Source organism: Pseudorca crassidens, chromosome 4 (genome assembly GCF_039906515.1).
Source record: "Pseudorca crassidens isolate mPseCra1 chromosome 4, mPseCra1.hap1, whole genome shotgun sequence".
Classification (NCBI taxonomy): domain Eukaryota; kingdom Metazoa; phylum Chordata; class Mammalia; order Artiodactyla; family Delphinidae; genus Pseudorca; species Pseudorca crassidens.
In genome coordinates, this window is record NC_090299.1 from 16602948 (window position 1) to 16623516 (window position 20569).

Sequence of the window (20569 nt, forward strand, 5' to 3'; positions counted from 1 at the left end):
GCTAATGTGAAAACCTCAGTAGGAATGTTCATCATGTGATTATAAAATATTAATCCACTACGTGAAATAAAGTCAAACAAGAGCACTCTACCAACGGGGGAATCTCTTTTGATCCATAAATAAATTATTTGTTAGAATGGCAGTTTTATAATTTGTCATAAGTACATTCTAAAAGACATCACAATTAATCTCTAAAACATACAAGCAACTCATGCAGCTCAATATCAGAAAAACAAACAACCCAATCCAAAAATGAGCAGAAGACCTAAATAGACATTTCTCCAAAGAAGATATACAGTTTGCCAACAAACACATGAAAGGATGCTCAACATCATTAATCATTAGAGAAATGCAAATCAAAACCACAATGTGGTGTCACCTCACACTGGTCAGAATGGCCATCATCAAAGAATCTACAAACAATAAATGCTGGAGAGGGTGTGGAGAAAAGGGAACCCTCTTACACTGTTGGTGGGAATGTAAATTGATACAGCCACCATGGAGAACAGTATGGAAGTTCCTTAAAAAATGAAAAATAGAATTACCATACAACCCAGCAATCCCACTACTGGGCATATACCCTGAGAAAACCATAATTCAAAAAGAGTCATGTACCACAATGTTCATTGCAGCACTATTTACAACAGCCAGGACATGGAAGCAACCTAAGTGTCCACCAACAGATGAATGGACAAAGAAGATGTGGCACATATATACAATGGAATATTACTCAGCCATAAAAAGGAACGAAACTGAGTTATTTGTAGTGAGGTGGATGGACCTAGAGACTGTCATACAGAGTGAAGTAAGTCAAAAAGAGAAAAACAAATACCATATGCTAACACATATATATGGAATCTAAAACAGAAAAAGAAAAAAAAAAGGTCAGAAGAACATAGGGGCAAGACGGGAATAAAGATGCAGACCTACTAGAGAATGGACTTGAGGATATGGGGAGGGGAATGGTAAGCTGGGACAAAGTGAGAGAGTGGCATTGACATATATACACTACCAAAGGTAAAATAGATAGCTAGTGGGAAGCAGCCGCATAGCACAGGGAGATCAGCTCGGTGCTTTGTGACCACCTAGAGGGGTGAGATAGGGAGGGTGGGAGGGAGGGAGAAGAAAGATGGAAGAGATATGGGGACATATGTATATGTATAACTGATGTACTTTGTTATAAAGCAGAAACTAACACACCACTGTAAAGCAATTATACTCCAATAAAGATGTTTAAAAAAAAAAAAGAGAGAGAACCGGGGGAGGAAAAATAAATAAATAAATCAAAGACATCACAATAATAGGAGACATTGAAAATCTGTCATTGTACTAGTAAAAGTACCATTGAGAAAATCATCACTTAAAAATAGATCTCTTTTGATCATCTGTGAGAATTCCTCTTAGGTCCTTAAGGTTTAGAAAATCTATATTTCTTTTGTTAACTGTCTTATGTATGTGCTTGTTTAGTCTAGGACACCATGACTTATCTACCTGATCTTATTTCTCTGTCTGATTTGGCATTTAGAAAATTAAACTTAGTGGACTACCTAAGTCATACATTTCTGTATGCTAATCTTACATATTCCAGGATTACTTTTTAGCTACACTTATTTTTACTTCCTATAGTTTAACAATTTTATCTTCCTTTCATTGTATATATACTTTTGTAACCTGCTTCAAACCCATTGTAGCATGAAGTGGCTTCATATGTATATGTACACACGCACATATATATTATATATATATATATAGAGAGAGAGAGAGAGAGGGAGAGAGAGAGAGAGAAAGAAACAGAGAGTAAATATGTTGACTAAAAAACAAAGTTACATACTATAGAACACTATGTCAAGCAGAAGGTAAGCACATCTTCTTTGGGTATTTGCTTTTTTTGAACAATTTCAGAAAGTAATAAAACATTTTTCTTTTCAGGGAAATATTTTAATTATGAATTAGAAAATTCTCACTTAAGAAGTTACCAGCATTTATATGTTTTGTAAAAAACAAAGTAGTTTTGAAGAAAAGATAGTTTTACCTATATTTGATGGGACCAGCCAATTTGACTTCAATTAATAGAATTGCATTAAGTAATTGACAAAAATTTTTTTTTCAAATTAGGTTCTCAGATAAACACACATGATTTCATGGTAATCAATATCTGACAACTGAGAGATGAACATTTCTCATCTAAATGAGAGAGAAGGCTTTAAAATGAAACAGACACTGAATAATCTATTTTAATTTGCTTGTTTCATAAGCAACTAAGCCTCTCAAAGTTTCTGGATTAGTAAATTAATTCCCTTAAGAGACTATAACTATTACTGAATTATGTCAACAATAATAAAACGATGGATAGGTAAATAGCATCAATTTAACCACAGACGGGCAGTGTGGTTTAGTGCCAAGCATGTGGACCAAAGTCAGAAAAAACCTAAATGTTACTCTAGATTTGTGATCACATGCAAATCATGAAATTCTCTGTGCCTTTTCCTTAAAATGAAGCAAAAAACACCTGATATGCCTCTGTACAGACTTGTTAGGGAAATAAAAAAAAAAAAAAAGGAGGAATAGAGTTCTAAAACACTTTGGAAATAGAAAGCATTTTTTAAAATGTTAATAGTTCTGTGCATATCTGCATTTTGGAGAAAAAGGAAGGAAACTAACAAACTTTAGTGAGCACCTTGTTTTTCCACCCTCACAAGAAGCCATGAAACAGGTAATCATTTCCATTTTACAGATGAGAAAAATGAAATTCAGACAGTAACCATGAAAAAGTTTGAATCATGCTTCTTCCAAATCAAAAGCATGCACTATTTCACATAAACTTCAGTCAGAATGAAATGTTAAACAATATTTGATTTGCTGCATTTTATTAATCAAGTTTACTAATACTGTTGATGTTAAATATTGAGCAACGGTGTAAATTTGAGAAAGAAATGACAGTACTTAAACGTATCAATGTCCAAAGTAGAATATTGTTATCCTGCTTTTTTGCAGAAAGAAAAACATGGTTTACAGTAAGTTAAGATTTGCTCTCTAAAGCAAAATTTGATAAATTCTAAGGAAATGAGAAGACATGGTAATAGAGTGGCATACATTGTTATATATACTCTAAAATGTTCTACTTTACCAAAATGTCTATAAAATAAGCATTAGTGATCTCACTGTACTTTAGACAGTACAGATTTCTGGATATTGAGTTACAGGCTCTTAGCCAGTCAATTCACGCAGCCACGGTCATTCTACCCAGGAAAATCAGTCCTGGCCAATTAGCTAGCTTCACTGATTTCAGAAGAAGCTCCATGGCTTGGCTTGAGACATGAAAAATGACTCCTTTCCTTCAGCACGCATCACTGACTGAGCTTCTGGCCTTTAAGCAGCATATTTGCAGCATGTTCAACAGTAATTCCTTACTTTATCAAAGATTTACTGAGCATCTGCATTGATCCAGCCCTATTGAAGGTGATGGGAATACAGCAATAATAAACAGATGAAAACGTTTCCCCGGTGGAACATATATTTTAGAGGGAAGACATACCATAAACAAAATAAAGAAGTAACATATGTGTTATGTTGGATGATGATAAGGACTAAGAAGAAACGAAAAGAAGAAAAGAGAAGAAGGAAGGTTGAGGGAATGAGAACTTTGCAAGGTGACTTTGAGAAAAGATGTGAGAGAAGCACAAAGCCAGCAGTCCAGGCTGAGAGCCCAGGCAGCCCAAGGCGGTGAGGCAGGAGCTCCCGAGGCTGGGCCACAGCCCACAGTGAAGCGGCTGAGCAAGCTTAGGGAGGGACAGCCAAGAAGAAAAGTCAGGAAATGACTGACTGATGAGAGCAGGCCACAAAGGGCCTTGAGGCTCACTGTAGGGATCTGGCTTTTACTACGAGTGAAATGGAAAGCTGTGGGTTTTGAGCAAAGGAGTGAAATGATCTGACCTACATTTTAAAGGATCATTCCACCTGCTAGACTAAATCACAGAGATGAAGGACAGAAGCAGGGAAATCAACTCATCCATTCATTAGTTATTCATTCATTTATTCATTCATTCATCCAACAAAAATTTACTTTGTGCCTACTATGTTCCAACTAATGTTCTAGACTCTTGAGGTACATCAGTGAACATAGCAGATAAATACACCTGCCCTTGTGGAACTTCATTCTAGCAGGAGGAAGACAGATAAAATATAATCAAAATTACAGATCAGCAAATTATATCACACATGCGCTTATACCTGTATAGTGTATATATATTATTCAAAGTCATGAGATTGGTTGGGCTCGTCACCTCAGTGGAATAGAGTAGATTAGAAAGAGAAGAATTGCAAGAATTGATTCCAGGGGCATCCCAGTGTTTAGCATTTCGGGAGATGAGAAGAAGCTGGTGAAGGAGGCTGATCAATTCTACGGGGGAGGAATATGAAACACTGTAATAGAGAAATGGAGATCAGGCAGGATGAGGGGGTGGGGAGCTACAGTAATAAGTCAGTAAAGGAAGGTTAGTTCTCACTTAGAATGTGAGATATGAGCAAATACTTGCAAGCGTGGGAGGAAATTATCCAAGTAGGTGCTCTGGAGGAAAGAGCATTCTATGCAGAGTGAGGATCCAGGAGCACGAGCTTTGAGGCAGGTGTATTCCTAGCAAGTTTTGGGACTAGCAAGACGCTAGTATGAGTAAAGAAGATGAGCAAGGAAAGACAAGAGTGGGAAAGAATGATGGAAATCAGTAAGAAGATGTCTGTCTTCAATAATCTAAGGGAAGGATGATGGCATCTTAGACAAAGGGAGTAACAGTATAAGTGATGAGAAAAGATCAGTTTCTGATATATATATATATATATATATTTTTTTTTTTTTTTTTTTTTTTGCGGTACACGGGCCTCTCACTGTTGTGGCCTCTCCCGTTGCGGACACAGGCTCCGGACACGCAGGCTCAGCAGCCATGGCTCACGGGCCCAGCCGCTCTGTGGCATGTGGAATCTTCCCGGACCGGGGCACGAACCCGTGTTCCCTGCATCGGCAGGCGGACTTTCAACCACTGCGCCACCAGGGAAGCCCTATATATATATATTGTTGTTGTTGTTGTTGTTGTTGTTGTTTGGCTGCGTTGGGTCTTTGTTGCTGTGCACGGGCCCTCTCTAGTTGCAGAGAGCGGGGGGCCACTCTTCGCTGCGGTGGGTGGGCCTCTCATTGCGGTGGCCTCTCCTGCTGTGGGACATGGGCTCCAGGCGCATGGGCTTCGGTAGCTGTGGCTCGCGGGCTCAGCAGTTGTGGCTCACGGGCTCTACAGCGCAGGCTCAGTAGTTGTGGCGCACGGGCTCAGTTGCTCCGCGGCACGTGGGATCCTCCCGGACCAGGGCTCGAATCCGTGCCCCTGCATTGGCAGACGGATTCCCAACCACTGCGCCACCAGGGAAGTCCTAGATATATTTTTAAGAGAGAGCCAAGATTAACTGACAGAGTGCACATAGGGTGTGAAAGTGAGAAGTCAAAGAACACCAAATTTTTTGACCCGAGTAGTTAGAAGATTGGGGTTGCCATCAATTGAAAAGGAGATGGCTGAGGGTTCTTGAGTCAGTTTTTATTGGGGAAGATATCAAGAGCTTAGATTTGGAAATGTTAATTTAAAATATCTATTAAGAAACTAATCAAATGTAATGAGTAAGTGGTTGGTTATATGACTATGGAATTCAGGAGAGATATACAGGGTGGAGACAAAATTTTGGACTCATATGTTCATATGTTATTTAAAATCATGAGTTTGATTGAGATCTTCAAGGGAATAAGTGTAGATTAAAAAGGAAGAGGTTTTCAAGAACGGATTCTAGGGATATTCCAACAAATTTGAGGGCATGGAGAGAAGCTGGTGAAGGAGGCTGAAAAGGAGCTGGTCCAAGAAACAGAATAAAAATCCTGAGAGTTTGATTACTTAGAAGTATATATACAGTGGGCACTGAGACCTGCCCAATGGATGTAAACATGTGGCTATCATGGTGGCTTTGGTAAGAGCAATTTTACTAGAGTGGCAGAAGCCAAGCCTGATGGGGGTAGATTTAAGAGATAATGAGAAGAAAGAAGACAGGAAAGGCAACTCTTTCAAAAATTTTGCTGAAAAGGGAAGAAAGTAAATGAGCCAGTAACTGGAAGAATGGAAATATATTCTCACGGCACATCACAAAATAAAATGAAGAACTGACATTATAGGTCCATTTATTGAAGCCTAACCTAAATAAAGATTAATAGGGACCTAAAGTAATCCTACTATTGGGTCATTAACTAAACTTCACTTTACCCTATATTTCTTCAGTCACCAATATGAAGAAATATAAAAATATGAAAACAACTTTTTACACAGTAAAACTTGTATGCCTATGAGAGTATAGAAAGTATCAACCTTTCTTATAACATGTTGTGTTGGGATTAAACATACATACTCAAGTCAGACTGCTGGGTTCAAATTCCATTCCACCATAAACCAGCTCCATAAACTTGACTTCCATTAGCCTTGGTATCCTCATTTGTCAAATGGTGAGATGTCGTGGATTATGGTGAAGGCAAGACAATGCCCCGTGCTCACCAGTGTCTGACATAATGTAAACACTTTATATATGTTAGAATCTATACATGATAAAACATTTCAGAAAAATGTCAATAATCTGAAACAAATAATCCATAACAATGCCATTGGCTCCCAGTTGCCAGTTGTCAAACAGGGTTTATAAATGTCTCTCAACATTTCCTCAATACCTTAAAACTTGGTTTTTATTCCCTAATTGTTTCCTAAATATGCATACATGTCTGGAAACTGCACCCCTAGAGACAATTCTTGACTGCCACATGTAAATTATCTTCCAGTTAGATTCTGTCATCTTCATGACTTTATTGTCCCATTCTGTCTCAGAATTTTAACACCAGGGAAAATCCAGTAATCTTTGTACAATGGTTGCATACATGTTAGTACATGGTACTATATATATATATATTACATGTATATATTTTATAAATGATATTTGTCTAACAGAAGTTTTAAAATTTTTCACTTCTCTGCCTTCTTCATGCTCTCTCCTCCTTATTTATTGTACTACTAATAAATAAGGAGGAGCCACTACTGTGGCTGCTGTTGTCACAGACTACTTAAAGCCTGAAAGCATTAGAATATGTTTACCATATTCCATATCTAGGAGGCTTTAAGAAACCCTTTAATTCATTTTGGCCATGTCACTTGCCAGTTACTCTTCTTCAATTTCCACTCCCAAGCTCCTCATTCTGAATACTACCTAATTTCATGGATATTCATCAAGAGCTGAACCTTAGACATATTAATTCTTGGAAGACAGGACATACCTCAGGGCCTGTGGAATCCTTTACAGTCACTAACTCAACAGTCCCTCACAGCTAATGAGGTTCTTTGGCAGTTTTTCATTGTAATGATGGCAAAGTGCAAGCTGCAGACAGTGCAATGGAAAATTGATTCCACAAAATATGAAGTATATAAATATCTTTTCAAAACTATTCCTAGAGTAGTTGCCTCAAAATCTAATGGAACAATAAAGGATTAAAATAATTTGGGTTTTAATAAAGGCAAAGAGAGAAATAAACAATAACTCTGTCAGAAAATAAACTATGTCTATGGAAATATATCAACAAAAGAGAGAGACCAAATCAAGCATCCTGAAGCCATATATGAACTATGCAACATGAGCTTAATTGTCCATCAATGTTCCTGTCTGTCATACACATTTATACACGTCTTGAAAACTTATAGAGGCCTTTAAGTCACAGTTTAATACATTTAATAAACACATACCAACAGGGAAAAAACAGAATCAGAAAATAATCATAGATTGTTTAAAAAAAAAAACAATGGGGAAGTCAAAAGTCGAGGCAGTAAGAAAATGTTTTCTCCCTTTGAATATAATCCTCACACTCCACCCACACAATTTCATCATTATTCCTTAGGAGAGTAAGACTTATCATCTGAAAATCCAAAAATGGATTCTCCACCTATTCTCCACAAATAAAGTACAGCAACTGTTTGCAACCTGTACAGTACTGTAAATGAGGAGAGTCACTGCATATACGTGTGCGCTTCCTTTGTCTCCAGTGCCCCTCTCTCATATTCTCACCCTTCTTCCCTGCTCCAAAAACACCTCCACAGGTCCTCAACTTGGAATCCTTGCTGCTACCAGTAACTGACCCATTGGAATGTACAGCATCTGCTGATGGCCTTGATTGAGGCAGCAAAAGTCTTGCTTCTCTTGGTTCAGACAATACATAATACTACTTTTCAAAGAGTTTTTAACACCAATAAGGGTGTGAAAACAAGATTATCAAAAGCATACATTTATACTTTTATCTATGGAGTAAAAAAGCCCCTCTCTTAACAAAGACCACAGATTACCCTGTCTTTATAGGACAGTAGCTATGAACACAAATAATGGATTATGCAAGTCTGGATGTGATTTTTCTTTCTATCAATCTGAACCTAAGCAAATCATTTAACTTTTCTGAGACTGTTTCCACATCTAAGAAGTGGGAGTGATATGACTAACGTTGTTGTGAGGCTCAAATGATAAAAATCCCTAAAGAAACACTTAGCACTCAGGTCAATGACTGAACATAGTGATATGCAATAAATTTTATAATAATTATTATCATTATTATTAAATATTCAGTTCTGTTGCTTATATTTTGCCTGTGAGGAATGACACACAAGATATACATACATTTAATGTAAGGTGCACTAACTCTTCTTCTAAACCCTTTGGAAGAATATCATTTCTAAACTTGATATTCAGTATTGATATTACAAACGCCTCCATCATTTCTCCTGGAACTCTTGATGGTTTCACTGTAAAAATAAATTTATTTATTATCAATTGCTAAAACTCATTTCTAATCTAAACGCAATCATAATTTGTTCACTTAACATTCTAAACACACTTTTAATAGAATATTTCTAGTTGCTTTTTTTGTTGTTTTTTTTTACTGAATTGCAAAAATCTCAGTGCCTAGACCAATGGTTCTCCCACTGTGGAACATGGGGCCCTAGGCATACCAGAGACCCATTAAAGATGCCTGGGAAATTAAAAAAACTGTGGTCATAATTATACAAAACATTGTTTGCCTTTCCACTATGTTGACATTTACACTAGAGGTGCAAAAGCAAAGGGCAGGTAAAACTGCTGGTGCCTTAGCACAAAGCAAAGCAGTAGTTCCAAAGTTTTCAGCCCTAATTGTATTCTTCACTTACTAGGCACAGTAAAAATGAAATGCCAGTGTCACTTAAAAACTGAAGAACTCTCCTTGAAGAAACAGTAAAATGATTAATATTATTAAATCTAGACCATTAGATCCTGATGTCTTTTCAATATTTGGGTGACAAATAGTGAAACGTGCACAAAGAACCATTAATCTGTACCACTGTAAGTAGCCTCAAAGAAAAGCATGTGTGTGATGGAGTGAGTTGAAGGCTGAACTAGGTGCTTTATTTACAGAATACAATTTTTACTTGAAAGAACAACTGACAGAGAAACTACACTTTTTTTAGATTTGGTATGTGACAGACCTTTTTTGTTTGTTTGAAAATGGACAAAGGAAGCCTAATACATCAGGACAACAACTAACTAATTACTAATGATAAAATTTGAGCGTATAAGTGAAAATTCAAATTTGGAAAACTTCAAACCATCACCATGAGGTTGTGAGTCAATATATTTAACGACTCTTTTGATAAGATCCTTATCAGTTATAACCAGTATTTTCCAAATGATCAATGCCTGATATTTCTAAGTCACACATAGGTAAAATTTCCATTCAGAATGCAAGATAGATCAGTATTTTCATTCAACAAAGTATGAAAAGTTCAATGGTAGGGTTTCAGATTCCTAATTGCAAGTAAGTTTTAAGAAACAGACAGTTGTGGAATTCCGGTGTAGTATCAAAAGAAAATCATCAATTATCTGAAAAGGATATCAAAATATCTTTCCCTTATCCAGCTTTGTCTATCTGAGTGAGAACGGATTATCTTCATGTACTTTAACCAAAAGAAATATTGCAGTAGATGGAATAAGAAGATTTGAGAATCCAGCTGTCTTCTCTTAGGCCAGATATTAAAGGGATTTATTAAAATGTAAAATAATGTCTCTCTTTTCATTATTTTTTAAGTTTGGCAAAATTAAGTTCTTTTAATAAAATAAAATAAAAATATGTTATATGGTTAATGTGATTTTAAAGAAATTAATAAACATTTTAAATTTTTCTCAGTTTTAATGTTCAAAATATAAATATTAATAGATAAGACACACCCAAGCAAAAGCTCTTGGGGTCTTGTGACCGACAAATTTGAGAACTGCAACCTAGAAGCATATACAGTATTTCTCTCCATTTAAACCCTAAGTTCCATGTGAGACCACCCACCTAAATTCCTCTTTCCTCTTTGAGTCTTCTGACAATTCTCAGTTCATTTGTAGAACAGACATAATTAGTATGTCTTTACGTCCTTAGTTCAAATAATGATCAAGATCAAATTTACTAACCTCCTTTATTCCCCCGCCTTCTCTCTGCTGATTATTCCTAAAGCACAAGAATGCACACACCAGTCTTAGCTCTTCTACCATTTCATTCAGCAAACAGGTACTGAGCACCCACTATACACCAGGCTCTAGGAGATATTATTATCAAGGAGATATAATACTAGGAGATAATAAAGACCAATGAGGTGGGATAGGGAGGGTTGGAGGGAGGTTCAAGAGGGAGGGGATATGGGGATATATGTATACACATAGCTGACTCACTTTGTTGTACAGCAGGAACTAACACAACATTGTAAAGCAATTATATTCCAATAAAGGTGTAAAAAATAAAAATAAAAGAAATAAAGACCAATGAGACAAAGCCTTTGACCTTCAAGAAGTCCAACCCAGTCCCTAAGTTGCATGTTCCCATAAAACACATATTAAAAGAGAAATGCTTATGGATGTGCTACATCTCCAATTTTTTTGTTGAACCTAAAGAAGTGGTACAAAGTGTATATGAGCTATTCTAACATAATCAAGACTCTTCTTAGAATACAAAGATATAAAATAAAAGGATAATAAACCTTGTGTCTGCAACACAAAAGCCATCCTTCAAAGACACTCTCATCCATGCCAAAGTTTTAGTTATGACAGGTAGGGGCAGTGAAGGTGTACAACTGGACAGAGCTCTGGAATGAGAAGTATCAGAGCCAAGTCCCCAGCACTGCCCCCTTCCCCCACACACACAAGTGTCAGAGCTTGAAAAAGAATGCAGATTAAATCATTTCTCTTTTACCCACTGACCCTCTGTTTGTCCACGGAATGTGATCAGCCATGACTCTAGCCAAAAACCTGAGTAAGCAACCCAGACTCCTATCAGTGTACATGAATAAATTGTTAAAAAATGCATTGGAGCAAAGTTTACACTTAGAAACAAACAATTGAAATATCACCTCTGACAACCAGAGGTAATTTACAGCTTCTTTTTGCAGAATCAGGTAAATTAACTGTTTGAGCAGAAGGAAAAAAACTTTATTGTATACACTTGAAAGATACAACCAATAATAATATGAAATTCTAGCTCCCAACTACTGCTTTCAATATTCTTTGGAGAAACACATTTGCTTTTAATTTTAGGAGTGGTTGGAGCTTGGGAACTCAAACTTGGTTTACAATTTCAGCACTTCAGTTCACAGAAGGTACCCTGACAAACAATTTTTTTCTCATAAAAAAATCATCATGATGAATTCTCTCCAGATTTTTAAATAGGCTACAGTAAATATAAATAACTTTTCATATCGGTGCTATTTGAGGTTAAAAAAAGTAACAGACATATAATCCCCTATTACTAACAAAATGGTTTATAATCATTAATTTTTAGTCCTCGTGCCTAATGCAGAAACAGCACTATTTAATAAATTTAAGCTAAGCTAATCTTTGCATATCTCATGGATAAATAATAAGACTAAATAAATCTTCTAATGAAAACAATGGACATTTATTCTCACTGCAGAGAAAATGTAATGCATTGAACCAAACAACCAATAACATAATTTGTTTTACAGTTTAACAAATTTAAAGTCTAGAATGACTTAACTGCCTGTCTTTAATAGCTGCTTAAATCTCTTCATCTAAGAAATAATTCCAGAGAAGGAAGGTAGAGCCAGGGAGTGGGTTTAAGGGAGGAATAACCCCAAATCAAAATAAAATTACATGTAAATCATAGCCTGAGTTAAACCAAATAGCTCAATAAGTAAGACGTATGTTAAGATCTTTAAAAAACTAATTAGGTAAAAGAGGACATATGGGTTAAAAGTTTCTTCAGGTCTATGTGTATAAGATAAAACTGAATTCCACTTAAAATTTTATCTCTAAGAATTATATCTCTAATTATATCTCTAATATCCTCTAGGCCATGAATATACTGTTCCATCCATAGAATAGACATAGCTAGCTAACATGAGAAAAAAATCACAGGGGATTCAGAAAGATAACAATAATAAATGAACATTTTTAAATGAAGAAAACCCCTCACCTCTGTAAAAACAAGAAAAAAAAGCAAGAAAACAAACACATGAGCCTCAGTTTCACTAGCATGTTGTGTCTGGGTTACTGCCGAGTATCACAACCACATTTGATATTTTGTGTTTTTGGCTGAGTGACACCAGAATCTCTTTGAAGGGAGTGAGGAGAGAGAACTTAGGAAATGGCAAACGAGCTTTCCAGAGTACAGCTATATCATTTCTAGTTGATTATCAGAACAACATTAAAAGCAGTTCAATTAAAAAGCAAATCAATGAAACACTGAGGTAGTAACAGCCAAAAATATACCCCGGGAAAGGCCAAGCTTGAAATCTTTTGGCTTATGCTTTGAAACACTAGTTTCTTGCTCATCAGCAGACAGAACAACTTGTACCTATACCATGGCATTGAACAACACAGTTTTGTCTCAAGAAACAGCTTCTAATCTCTGATCATTCACAGCACATTACATGCTTTAGTTCAAGAGGGAAGAGAGAGGATTACTCTAAATCAGAAGATAGTGCCTAAAATGTGAAGGCAGATGAAATCAGGAATCTCCCCAAACTTGGCCCAGCACATTGAAATTAGTCACTGTCTATAAAGAAACTGCCAAGACTGCTGAGGATGTGAAAGTTAATACCGTCCTGATGTAAACTGTCAGTCCACAGCCATTCCCCCTTGAAAGCCATGCTATAATGCTGATTTCTACCAAAGCTCTTCATTTTGGAATACGGATTTCTTAAGTCTGAAATTGCTCATTCTCTGGTAGACTTCCTTACTGTGAGGTGTTTAGTTTAGTGCGGTGATGTAACTTAGATAAATGAATATTTTTTTTTGTACTTCTGAAATGGCTAAAGAGCTCTCATTAGCCTTACACATATCATGGTGTGAGATGAAATATAAGGTAAAAACTGTCCATTGTTTGGTTTTGATCAGGATTGAGGCTAAATTGCATGTAATTCTTGTTAGTCTGTGTGACAGAACATTTTTATATGCTCCTGTCAGTAAAATGAACAATCAACAGTAAAGGTAAATTACTATAGAAAGTAAATATAAAGAGAACAATCTTCCTAAAAAACACATCAACAAATAATCATAAGGGATGACAAAATCATTACCTCTGCTCTCTGTGTTCTGGGAAAAGCAGTTGATTTTTCTATGGCATAAACATCCACCAGGTAAAGACAGGCTCCTTGTTCGCGGTCCAGAATGGCTGCAGTCTGAATTATGCCAGTTTGTCGTCCAATAGTAAAGAGACGTCCCACAGTTTTTTCTTCACAACGGACTGAAACAATATAATACTCCACGGGGGCTTCAGATCCTCTAGGGCTAGCTGCTTCTATTGATATCACATTGGTGCCAATGGGTTCTCCTTCCTTCAAAATAGTGATATATTTGGGTTGTGTAAAAACAGGTCCATCAAGGCCCTGAAGAATGACGGTCAATTCAGTGGTTGATTTCCTCCTTTCAGGGCCAAGGTCTGTTGCTGAGACTATGAGATTATAGATCAGCTGAGAAGGCACCAGCGCTGAAGCCACTCTCAAGTCTCCACTATAACGATCCACAATGAAGGTGTCTGTGTCCCCATTGATGATCTCGTACTCCACCTCTCCATTCGCCCCTTCATCTGGGTCGGCAGCCATAATTGTTGTCAGAACAGAACCAATCACAGCTGAAGGGTCGGCAGCCAGGGCATTTTGTGATATAAACATTGGAACATTGTCATTGAGGTCTGTAACCAAAATGGTCACGTTTTTCAAAGCATACCGTCTAGTTTCAATAGGCACAGCTTGATCATTGGCTTTTACAGTTAACTCAAAGAGATTAGCAAATTCCCGATCTATTTCGGCATTTGTATAGATAGTACCTTTGACTTCATCTATGCCAAAGTGGTTGCCCCTTGGCATCTGTTGGATGATCGTATAGCAGAGTTGCCCATTAATGTCTGCATCAGGGTCATGGGCAGTCACTGAAATGACAGACGTTCCAATGGGAATGTTCTCAACAATAGACTTGAAAATATCCCCAGGAGGGAAGCTAGGAGGATTGTCATTAAAGTCTCTCACATGTATAACCACTGACATTGTAGATGAACGAGGAGGCCTTCCTTGGTCTTTTGCTGTTATATTTAATTTGTACAAAGACTGTGTTTCAAAGTCCAATTTTTTGGCAAGAAAAATACTCCCAGTGTTTGGGCTAATGCTGAAAGTTCCATGATTGTTAGTCCCAGTAATACTGTAATGTAAGTCAGCATTGTCACCTGAATCTGAATCAGTTGCAGTAACAGAGGACACGAGTTCACCAATTCTCATGTTTTCCAAAACATCAACAAATAGTGTTGATTTAGGGAAAGAAGGGGTATTGTCATTTTCATCTAAAATATCAATATTTAAGGTACAAGTCGAATTGAGGGAAACTGCCCCTGAATCCACTGCTTGAATTACAAGGGAATAGGCAGCTGTTGCTTCATAGTCTAATTTGCCAATAAGTGTCACCTGACCAGAGGTACTGTCTATAGCAAACTGTCTTTCTTCATTTCCTTTTATTACAGAATAATGAATAAGTCCATTATTACCTTCATCAACATCTGAGGCAGATACTCTTAAGACTTGTGTCAGGTTGGCTGCTGACTCTGATATTGTCGCTTGGTAAAAGTCTTTTAAAAACTTGGGAGCATTATCGTTTATGTCCTTCATGTAAACATGTACTGTGGCCTGATCCTTGAGAGGCTGAGGGAGCCCCTGATCTGTTGCAGTGACTGTAAAGCTAAACACTGCAGTCCCTCTCCGCCTCATAAGAGACTCCCTGTCAAACTGATGAGTATTTGTAATTTCCCCACTAATTGCATGCAGCTCAAAATCTGGCTGCACCATTTCAAAAGAATACCTTACTTCTCCATTTGGCCCGAAGTCTTTATCTATAGCACTTACTTTGCCCACAAACGACCCAGCTCTCTGTTCTTCCTCAAAGTAAAATGTGTAATTGGTACTGTTAAAAAGAGGTCTGTTATCATTTACATCTTCTAAAATTACAGTAACATTCACAGTAGCACTAAGGGGTTCCACTGCTCTGTCAGAAGCAACAACCAGTAAAACATATCTGTCTTGAAGTTCACGGTCCAGTTCACTTTTTATATACAATTGACCATCTGGGAATATGCCAAAAGCATCCCCTGTATTGCCTTCAGCAATGCTGTATGCAATTTCACCATTTGCTCCTGAATCCTTATCAAAAGCTTGCACTTTAAAGAATCGAGAATTCACAGGTTCTGACTCAGAAAGGGTGACCTCATAAGAAAGTTGGTCAAACACTGGTGGGTTGTCATTTACATCATGGACATAAACTGTTAAGATGAAACTAGAGGAGAGCTGAGGAACACCCACATCAGATGCCAAGATCTCTATCTGGTAGGAACCAGCGTGAACATCCAGGGGTCCTAGCAGACTAATATTACCATTCCTTTCATTGATAGTAAAGAGGTTCTTGGGGTTTTGCTTCAGGCTATAGAGTACCATGCCATTGACACCTTCATCAGGGTCCACAGCTTTGGCTTGGAAAATGCTGTGACCTGCCTGCCAATTCTCTACCACATTCACACTCTCTACTGCCTGAAGGAAATGGGGAGAGTTGTCATTTAAATCCTTAACTGTTATGTTAACCATAGTGTCTCCAGTCACTGTGCCCCCACTGGCTACTACTTTCAGCTGATAAAAGGATTGCTCTTCTCTGTCAATCACACTTGCTGTGGTAAGCTGCCCAGTGACCTGGTTGATAGCAAACATACCTTTCTGATCCCCAGCAGTAATGAGATAACTGATGTTGGAATTGAGATCCATGGTGGATGCAGACACACTACCCACATGATATCCCAGAGCCACATTCTCAAAGACCACGAAGCTGTAGGCAGCCTGGCTGAATACAGGTGGGTTGTCTTGAGTGTCCAATACAGTGATGGTTACTATTGCCTGGTTTGGAGACTGTAAATTGCCACCATCGGTAGCCACTATTTGCAACTGGTAAGCAGTTTTTTCTTCTCTGTCTAGGGCCATTCTTGTAGAAATAACCCCACTCTGAGCATTGACCTGAAACCGAGACCTGTCCCCAGCTGATATACTATATTTGACAGTTCCATTGAGACCCAGGTCTGGGTCAGTGGCAGACACTGTGGTGATGTAGCTACCTCCAGGCTCATTCTCCTGAATATGAGCAAAGTACTGGACTGGGTAGAACACAGGGCTGTTGTCATTAATATCCAGGAGGCTCACATTGATTCGAGCCATTGATGACTGGGGAGGGGAGCCCAGATCTGTGGCCAGAACCAACAGGGAGTAGAAAGCTTGCTCTTCTCTGTCCAAGGAGGAGATAGTACTCAACCTCCCCGACACAGGATGCAGGCGGAAGGACCTCTGGTCAGTCTCAGACTCTTGGAGGGAGAAACGCACTGTCCCATTGTCACCCAGGTCCCCATCAGTTGCCCCAAGCACCAGTAGTTCAGTCCCTGTTGGGGCATTCTCAACCACAGACACCTCATATCCTTCCAGCTGGGTAAATACTGGCTTTTCATCATTCACATCCAGGAGGGTGACTACAAGCTGGGCATAGGAAACCTTGGGGTGAACCCCCTGGTCGCGAGCACTGATATTCAGTACAATCTGGGAAGCGAGTTCACGGTCCAAGCCCCCAGCAAACCCAGTGGTCACCAGGCCGCTGTGTTCACTGATGTGGAACCAACCTAGTCCGTTCCCAGAGACAATGCTGTAACGCAGATTAGCATTGAGACCAGAGTCGCCGTCAGTGGCAGACACTCCACTCACATAGCTTCCTGGGGGCGCCTCCTCGCTCAGGTTCACTCTGTACACTTGTTGGGCAAAGACGGGAGGGTGGTCATTGATGTCATTGACGAAAATCACCAAGCTCGCCACAGAAGAGCGCGCCTGAACCGCTGCGCCAGGGGGCGCCCCGTAGTTATCAGAGACAGAAACTGTTAGGTTGTAAGAAGGGATGCGCTCCCGGTCCAGGGCGCTGGCTACTTTGATGAGGCTCAGGTTCGGCACTTTGCTGCTCTGCACCTCAAAGTGGCGCTGCTCGTTGCCCCCAAGAATCTGCACAGAGATGTTCCCGTTGGCCGCGGGGGAGTCTGCGTCCGTCACGGTGAGCAGAGCCACCACAGTGCCCACCTGAGCATTCTCATCTACCGAGGCGTAGCGTGAGGTGGCAGGGAAGTAGCGGAATTTCACCACAGGGTCGTTGTCGTTGACGTCCAGCAGCTGAATCAGCGCCTCGGCGCGCCCAGTGAGGGAAGGCACGCCTCGGTCCATAGCCTGCACGGTAAGCGAGTACTGGCGCCGGGCCTCGAAGTCCAGGGGCTCCCGCACCGTGATAAGCCCAGTTTCGGGGTCCATTTGGAAGGGGGTCCCCTCGTCCTGCAGCCGGTAGCGGATGTCCGCGTTGGTGCCCTCGTCCGCGTCCGCTGCCGCCACCTGGAGGACGCTGGAGCCCACCGCCGCGTCCTCAGGCACCCCCGCCTGGTAGTGGGAACTACCAAAAACTGGGGGGTTGTCGTTAATGTCCTGCACAGTTACGTTTACCTGAAGGTAGCCCCGCCGCTTCGGCTCTCCCTTGTCCTCCACTTCCACCAGTAGTTGGTACTGCGGCGTGACCTCGCGGTCCAGCCCGCCCTTGGACACCAGATGCAGGAACGCGCCCTCGCCACTCGGGTTCAGGGTGATGTCCAGGCGGAAGCGACCCGCCTCGTTGCCCTGGACGATGCGATAGGACCGGTGGTCCACACCATTGGAGCCGATGTCTGAGTCGGTGGCCGTATCTAAGATGACTTGCCGCCCGCTGCTACTGTCCTCCTTGAAAGTGACCACAATCGAGGGTTCAGGGAAGACCGGGGCGTTGTCATTGAGGTCCCGCACCAACACTCGCACTTCGGTGGGGTAGGTGGGTGAGCTGGAAAGAACCACCAGGTTGATCACGTCGCTGGGTAGGCTCTCGCGGTCGATGGTGGCAGTGGTGTACAGGGCCCCGGTGCTACTGTTTATGGCAAACAGGGCGTGGCTTTCGCTGAGTCGGTAGGTGAAGCCTGGGCGCGTCTGGATGGTACCCACCAGCGTGCCGGGAGGTTGCTCCTCCAGCACCTCAAACACCTGGCGCTGCTCGGCCCCGCTGACCCGGGCCGGCTGCGGTAGCAGTGACAGCAGCCAAAAGACGCGAAGGAGCTGAAATAATGATAAAGTGGGCAGCGGGAGCCACGGGCGGCCAGGAGCCCTGTCTGCTGCCAAGTCCATGGTCCTGGCTCCCTGGAACGGTGTGATAAAGAGAAGGAAGAGGTGAGGCAAAAAAGAGTGATAATGACAGGGATCAAGTAGGCACCAGCAAACATGCAGCCGATGTATCTGTCTGGGAGCTCTGCTATTTCAAAGAACCTCCAGTCCAGCAGAAGCAAGTCGCATCAGCAAAAGGCTCCAGGTAGCCATCTGGACGCTTAGCGCGGGAGAGATGCCTTGAGGAAAAGCGGCAGGGCATCCCTCGGGGCACTCCTGTTTGTTGACGAGTCCCCAGAAAAGTTTCTCAAACCTCCTATATTTTCCCCCTTCACTTTGTTCTCGAATCCAGAAAGTCTGAGCGTTTTCGGCTGGGTGGATGTGAGTTGGGAGAGGTTGCCTGTACTTAAGGTATATGAGGAATCATTGCAAACAATTGTCTTCAGAAACTTTAGAACTTACCCAAGGCGAAGAAACTGAAGAGGGAAGGACAAACGTCCGTAGCGGTGTGTTGAAAGAACAACTGCGCACTGGGGAGGGGGCGATGGGGAACCTGGAGATTATCAAATTGCTTTCCCAAAAGCTGTAGACGAGGGATTTCCTCGAGTCCCCTCTCCTCAAGAACGAGGCTGCAACGCCCCTCCAACAGGGCTGCAGAAGTGGCCGCTGAGGCCCAGGCGGCGGCGTCTGAGCGCGGGCAGCTAGCAAACTGCGTTCCAAGCGCTCGCTTTGGCACTAGGTTCCGGTACCCGGGAGCGCTCAGCTCCGTCCCTTCTCCTCCAGCAGGAGCCGCCGCCGCCCCTGCTGCGGCTTCGAGCCCTTAGTTGGGCACAGGCAAAATCCAGCGCGCCTCAGCATTTTTTTTTTTTTTTTTTTACCTCTGCCGGGACGCCTGCCGACCCATTATTTGTACATCCAAATCGAGCGCAGGTCCCGCTTTCTTCTCGGCCTCGCCGGGGTCGGGCAGGAGCAGCGCGCTGTCCCCGAGTCCCCTCCCCTCACCATGCCAGGGGACTCCTTCTCCGGCGGCCCCAGTCAGAAGCCCACTCTAGTGCGCCTCGCCCCTGACCTCGTGCCCTTTGCCTTTGCTTTTATTGTCCCGTGTCAGTTTCACTTTGTAATCCACAAGGCTTTTGGTTTGGGGCGGGGGGGTGGTGGATCCCTCTTTCTCCTTCACCGTTGGCGGTGGAGGCGGGGAAGTCGGCGCTGGGCTCTGGCGGCGCCCGCGGCAGCTCGGGACGGCGGCTGTCAGCGCTCTCCCTCTCGCCTGCCCGGGCTGAAGGTTGTACCGCTGTGGAGCTGGAGCTCCGCGAGCCCCTCTCAACCTCCGGCTGCTCCCTCACACTCTCCCCGCCCCTTCCCCGCCGCACGCGCGCGCGCACACACGCGTACACGCGCACACACACACACACACACACACCGCGTTGTCGAAACACAAACAGAGGGGGAGGGAAGACCGCGAGCTGGAGCAGGACTCAGAAACTTTGCTCGCCACTCATTGATCCCCGCACTTTAGTTTGCCCGGACTCCCCCTAGCTCCCCGTGCTGTCACCTACTGCCCCTCCCTCGCCCCAGCCCCATTGGGCCGGAGCTAAAGCAGCCCCGCCCGGCACTCCTACCGCGAGCGCTCTCCGGCTTCTTCTGCCTCCGACTGGCTTCTCGGGATGCTAATCACTCCAGCCTCTCGGAGGACTGTAGCCTGTGGGGTGTGGGAGCTCGGCGGGTAGGAGGCGCTGAGAAGGGGGTGGGGTGGGGTTTTTTATACC

General features: G+C 41.6%; 1 protein-coding gene and 1 long non-coding RNA gene across 2 annotated transcripts in view; one reads left to right on the forward strand and one right to left on the reverse strand.

Moving 5' to 3' along the window:
* The window catches only part of FAT4 (FAT atypical cadherin 4), a 173355-nt gene extending 152905 nt beyond the window's left edge, over window positions 1-20450 (reverse strand). Inside the window, exon 1 of the mRNA XM_067735120.1 lies at window positions 13653-20450. Coding sequence (XP_067591221.1) covers window positions 13653-18827 — 5175 coding nt within the window. The 5' untranslated portion in view covers window positions 18828-20450. The remainder of the gene's footprint in view (window positions 1-13652) is intronic.
* LOC137223422 (uncharacterized) overlaps window positions 17703-20569 on the forward strand; it is a 51659-nt gene continuing 48792 nt past the window's right edge. The window contains exon 1 of the long non-coding RNA XR_010942865.1: window positions 17703-17862. This is a non-coding gene — a long non-coding RNA (uncharacterized lncRNA). The remainder of the gene's footprint in view (window positions 17863-20569) is intronic.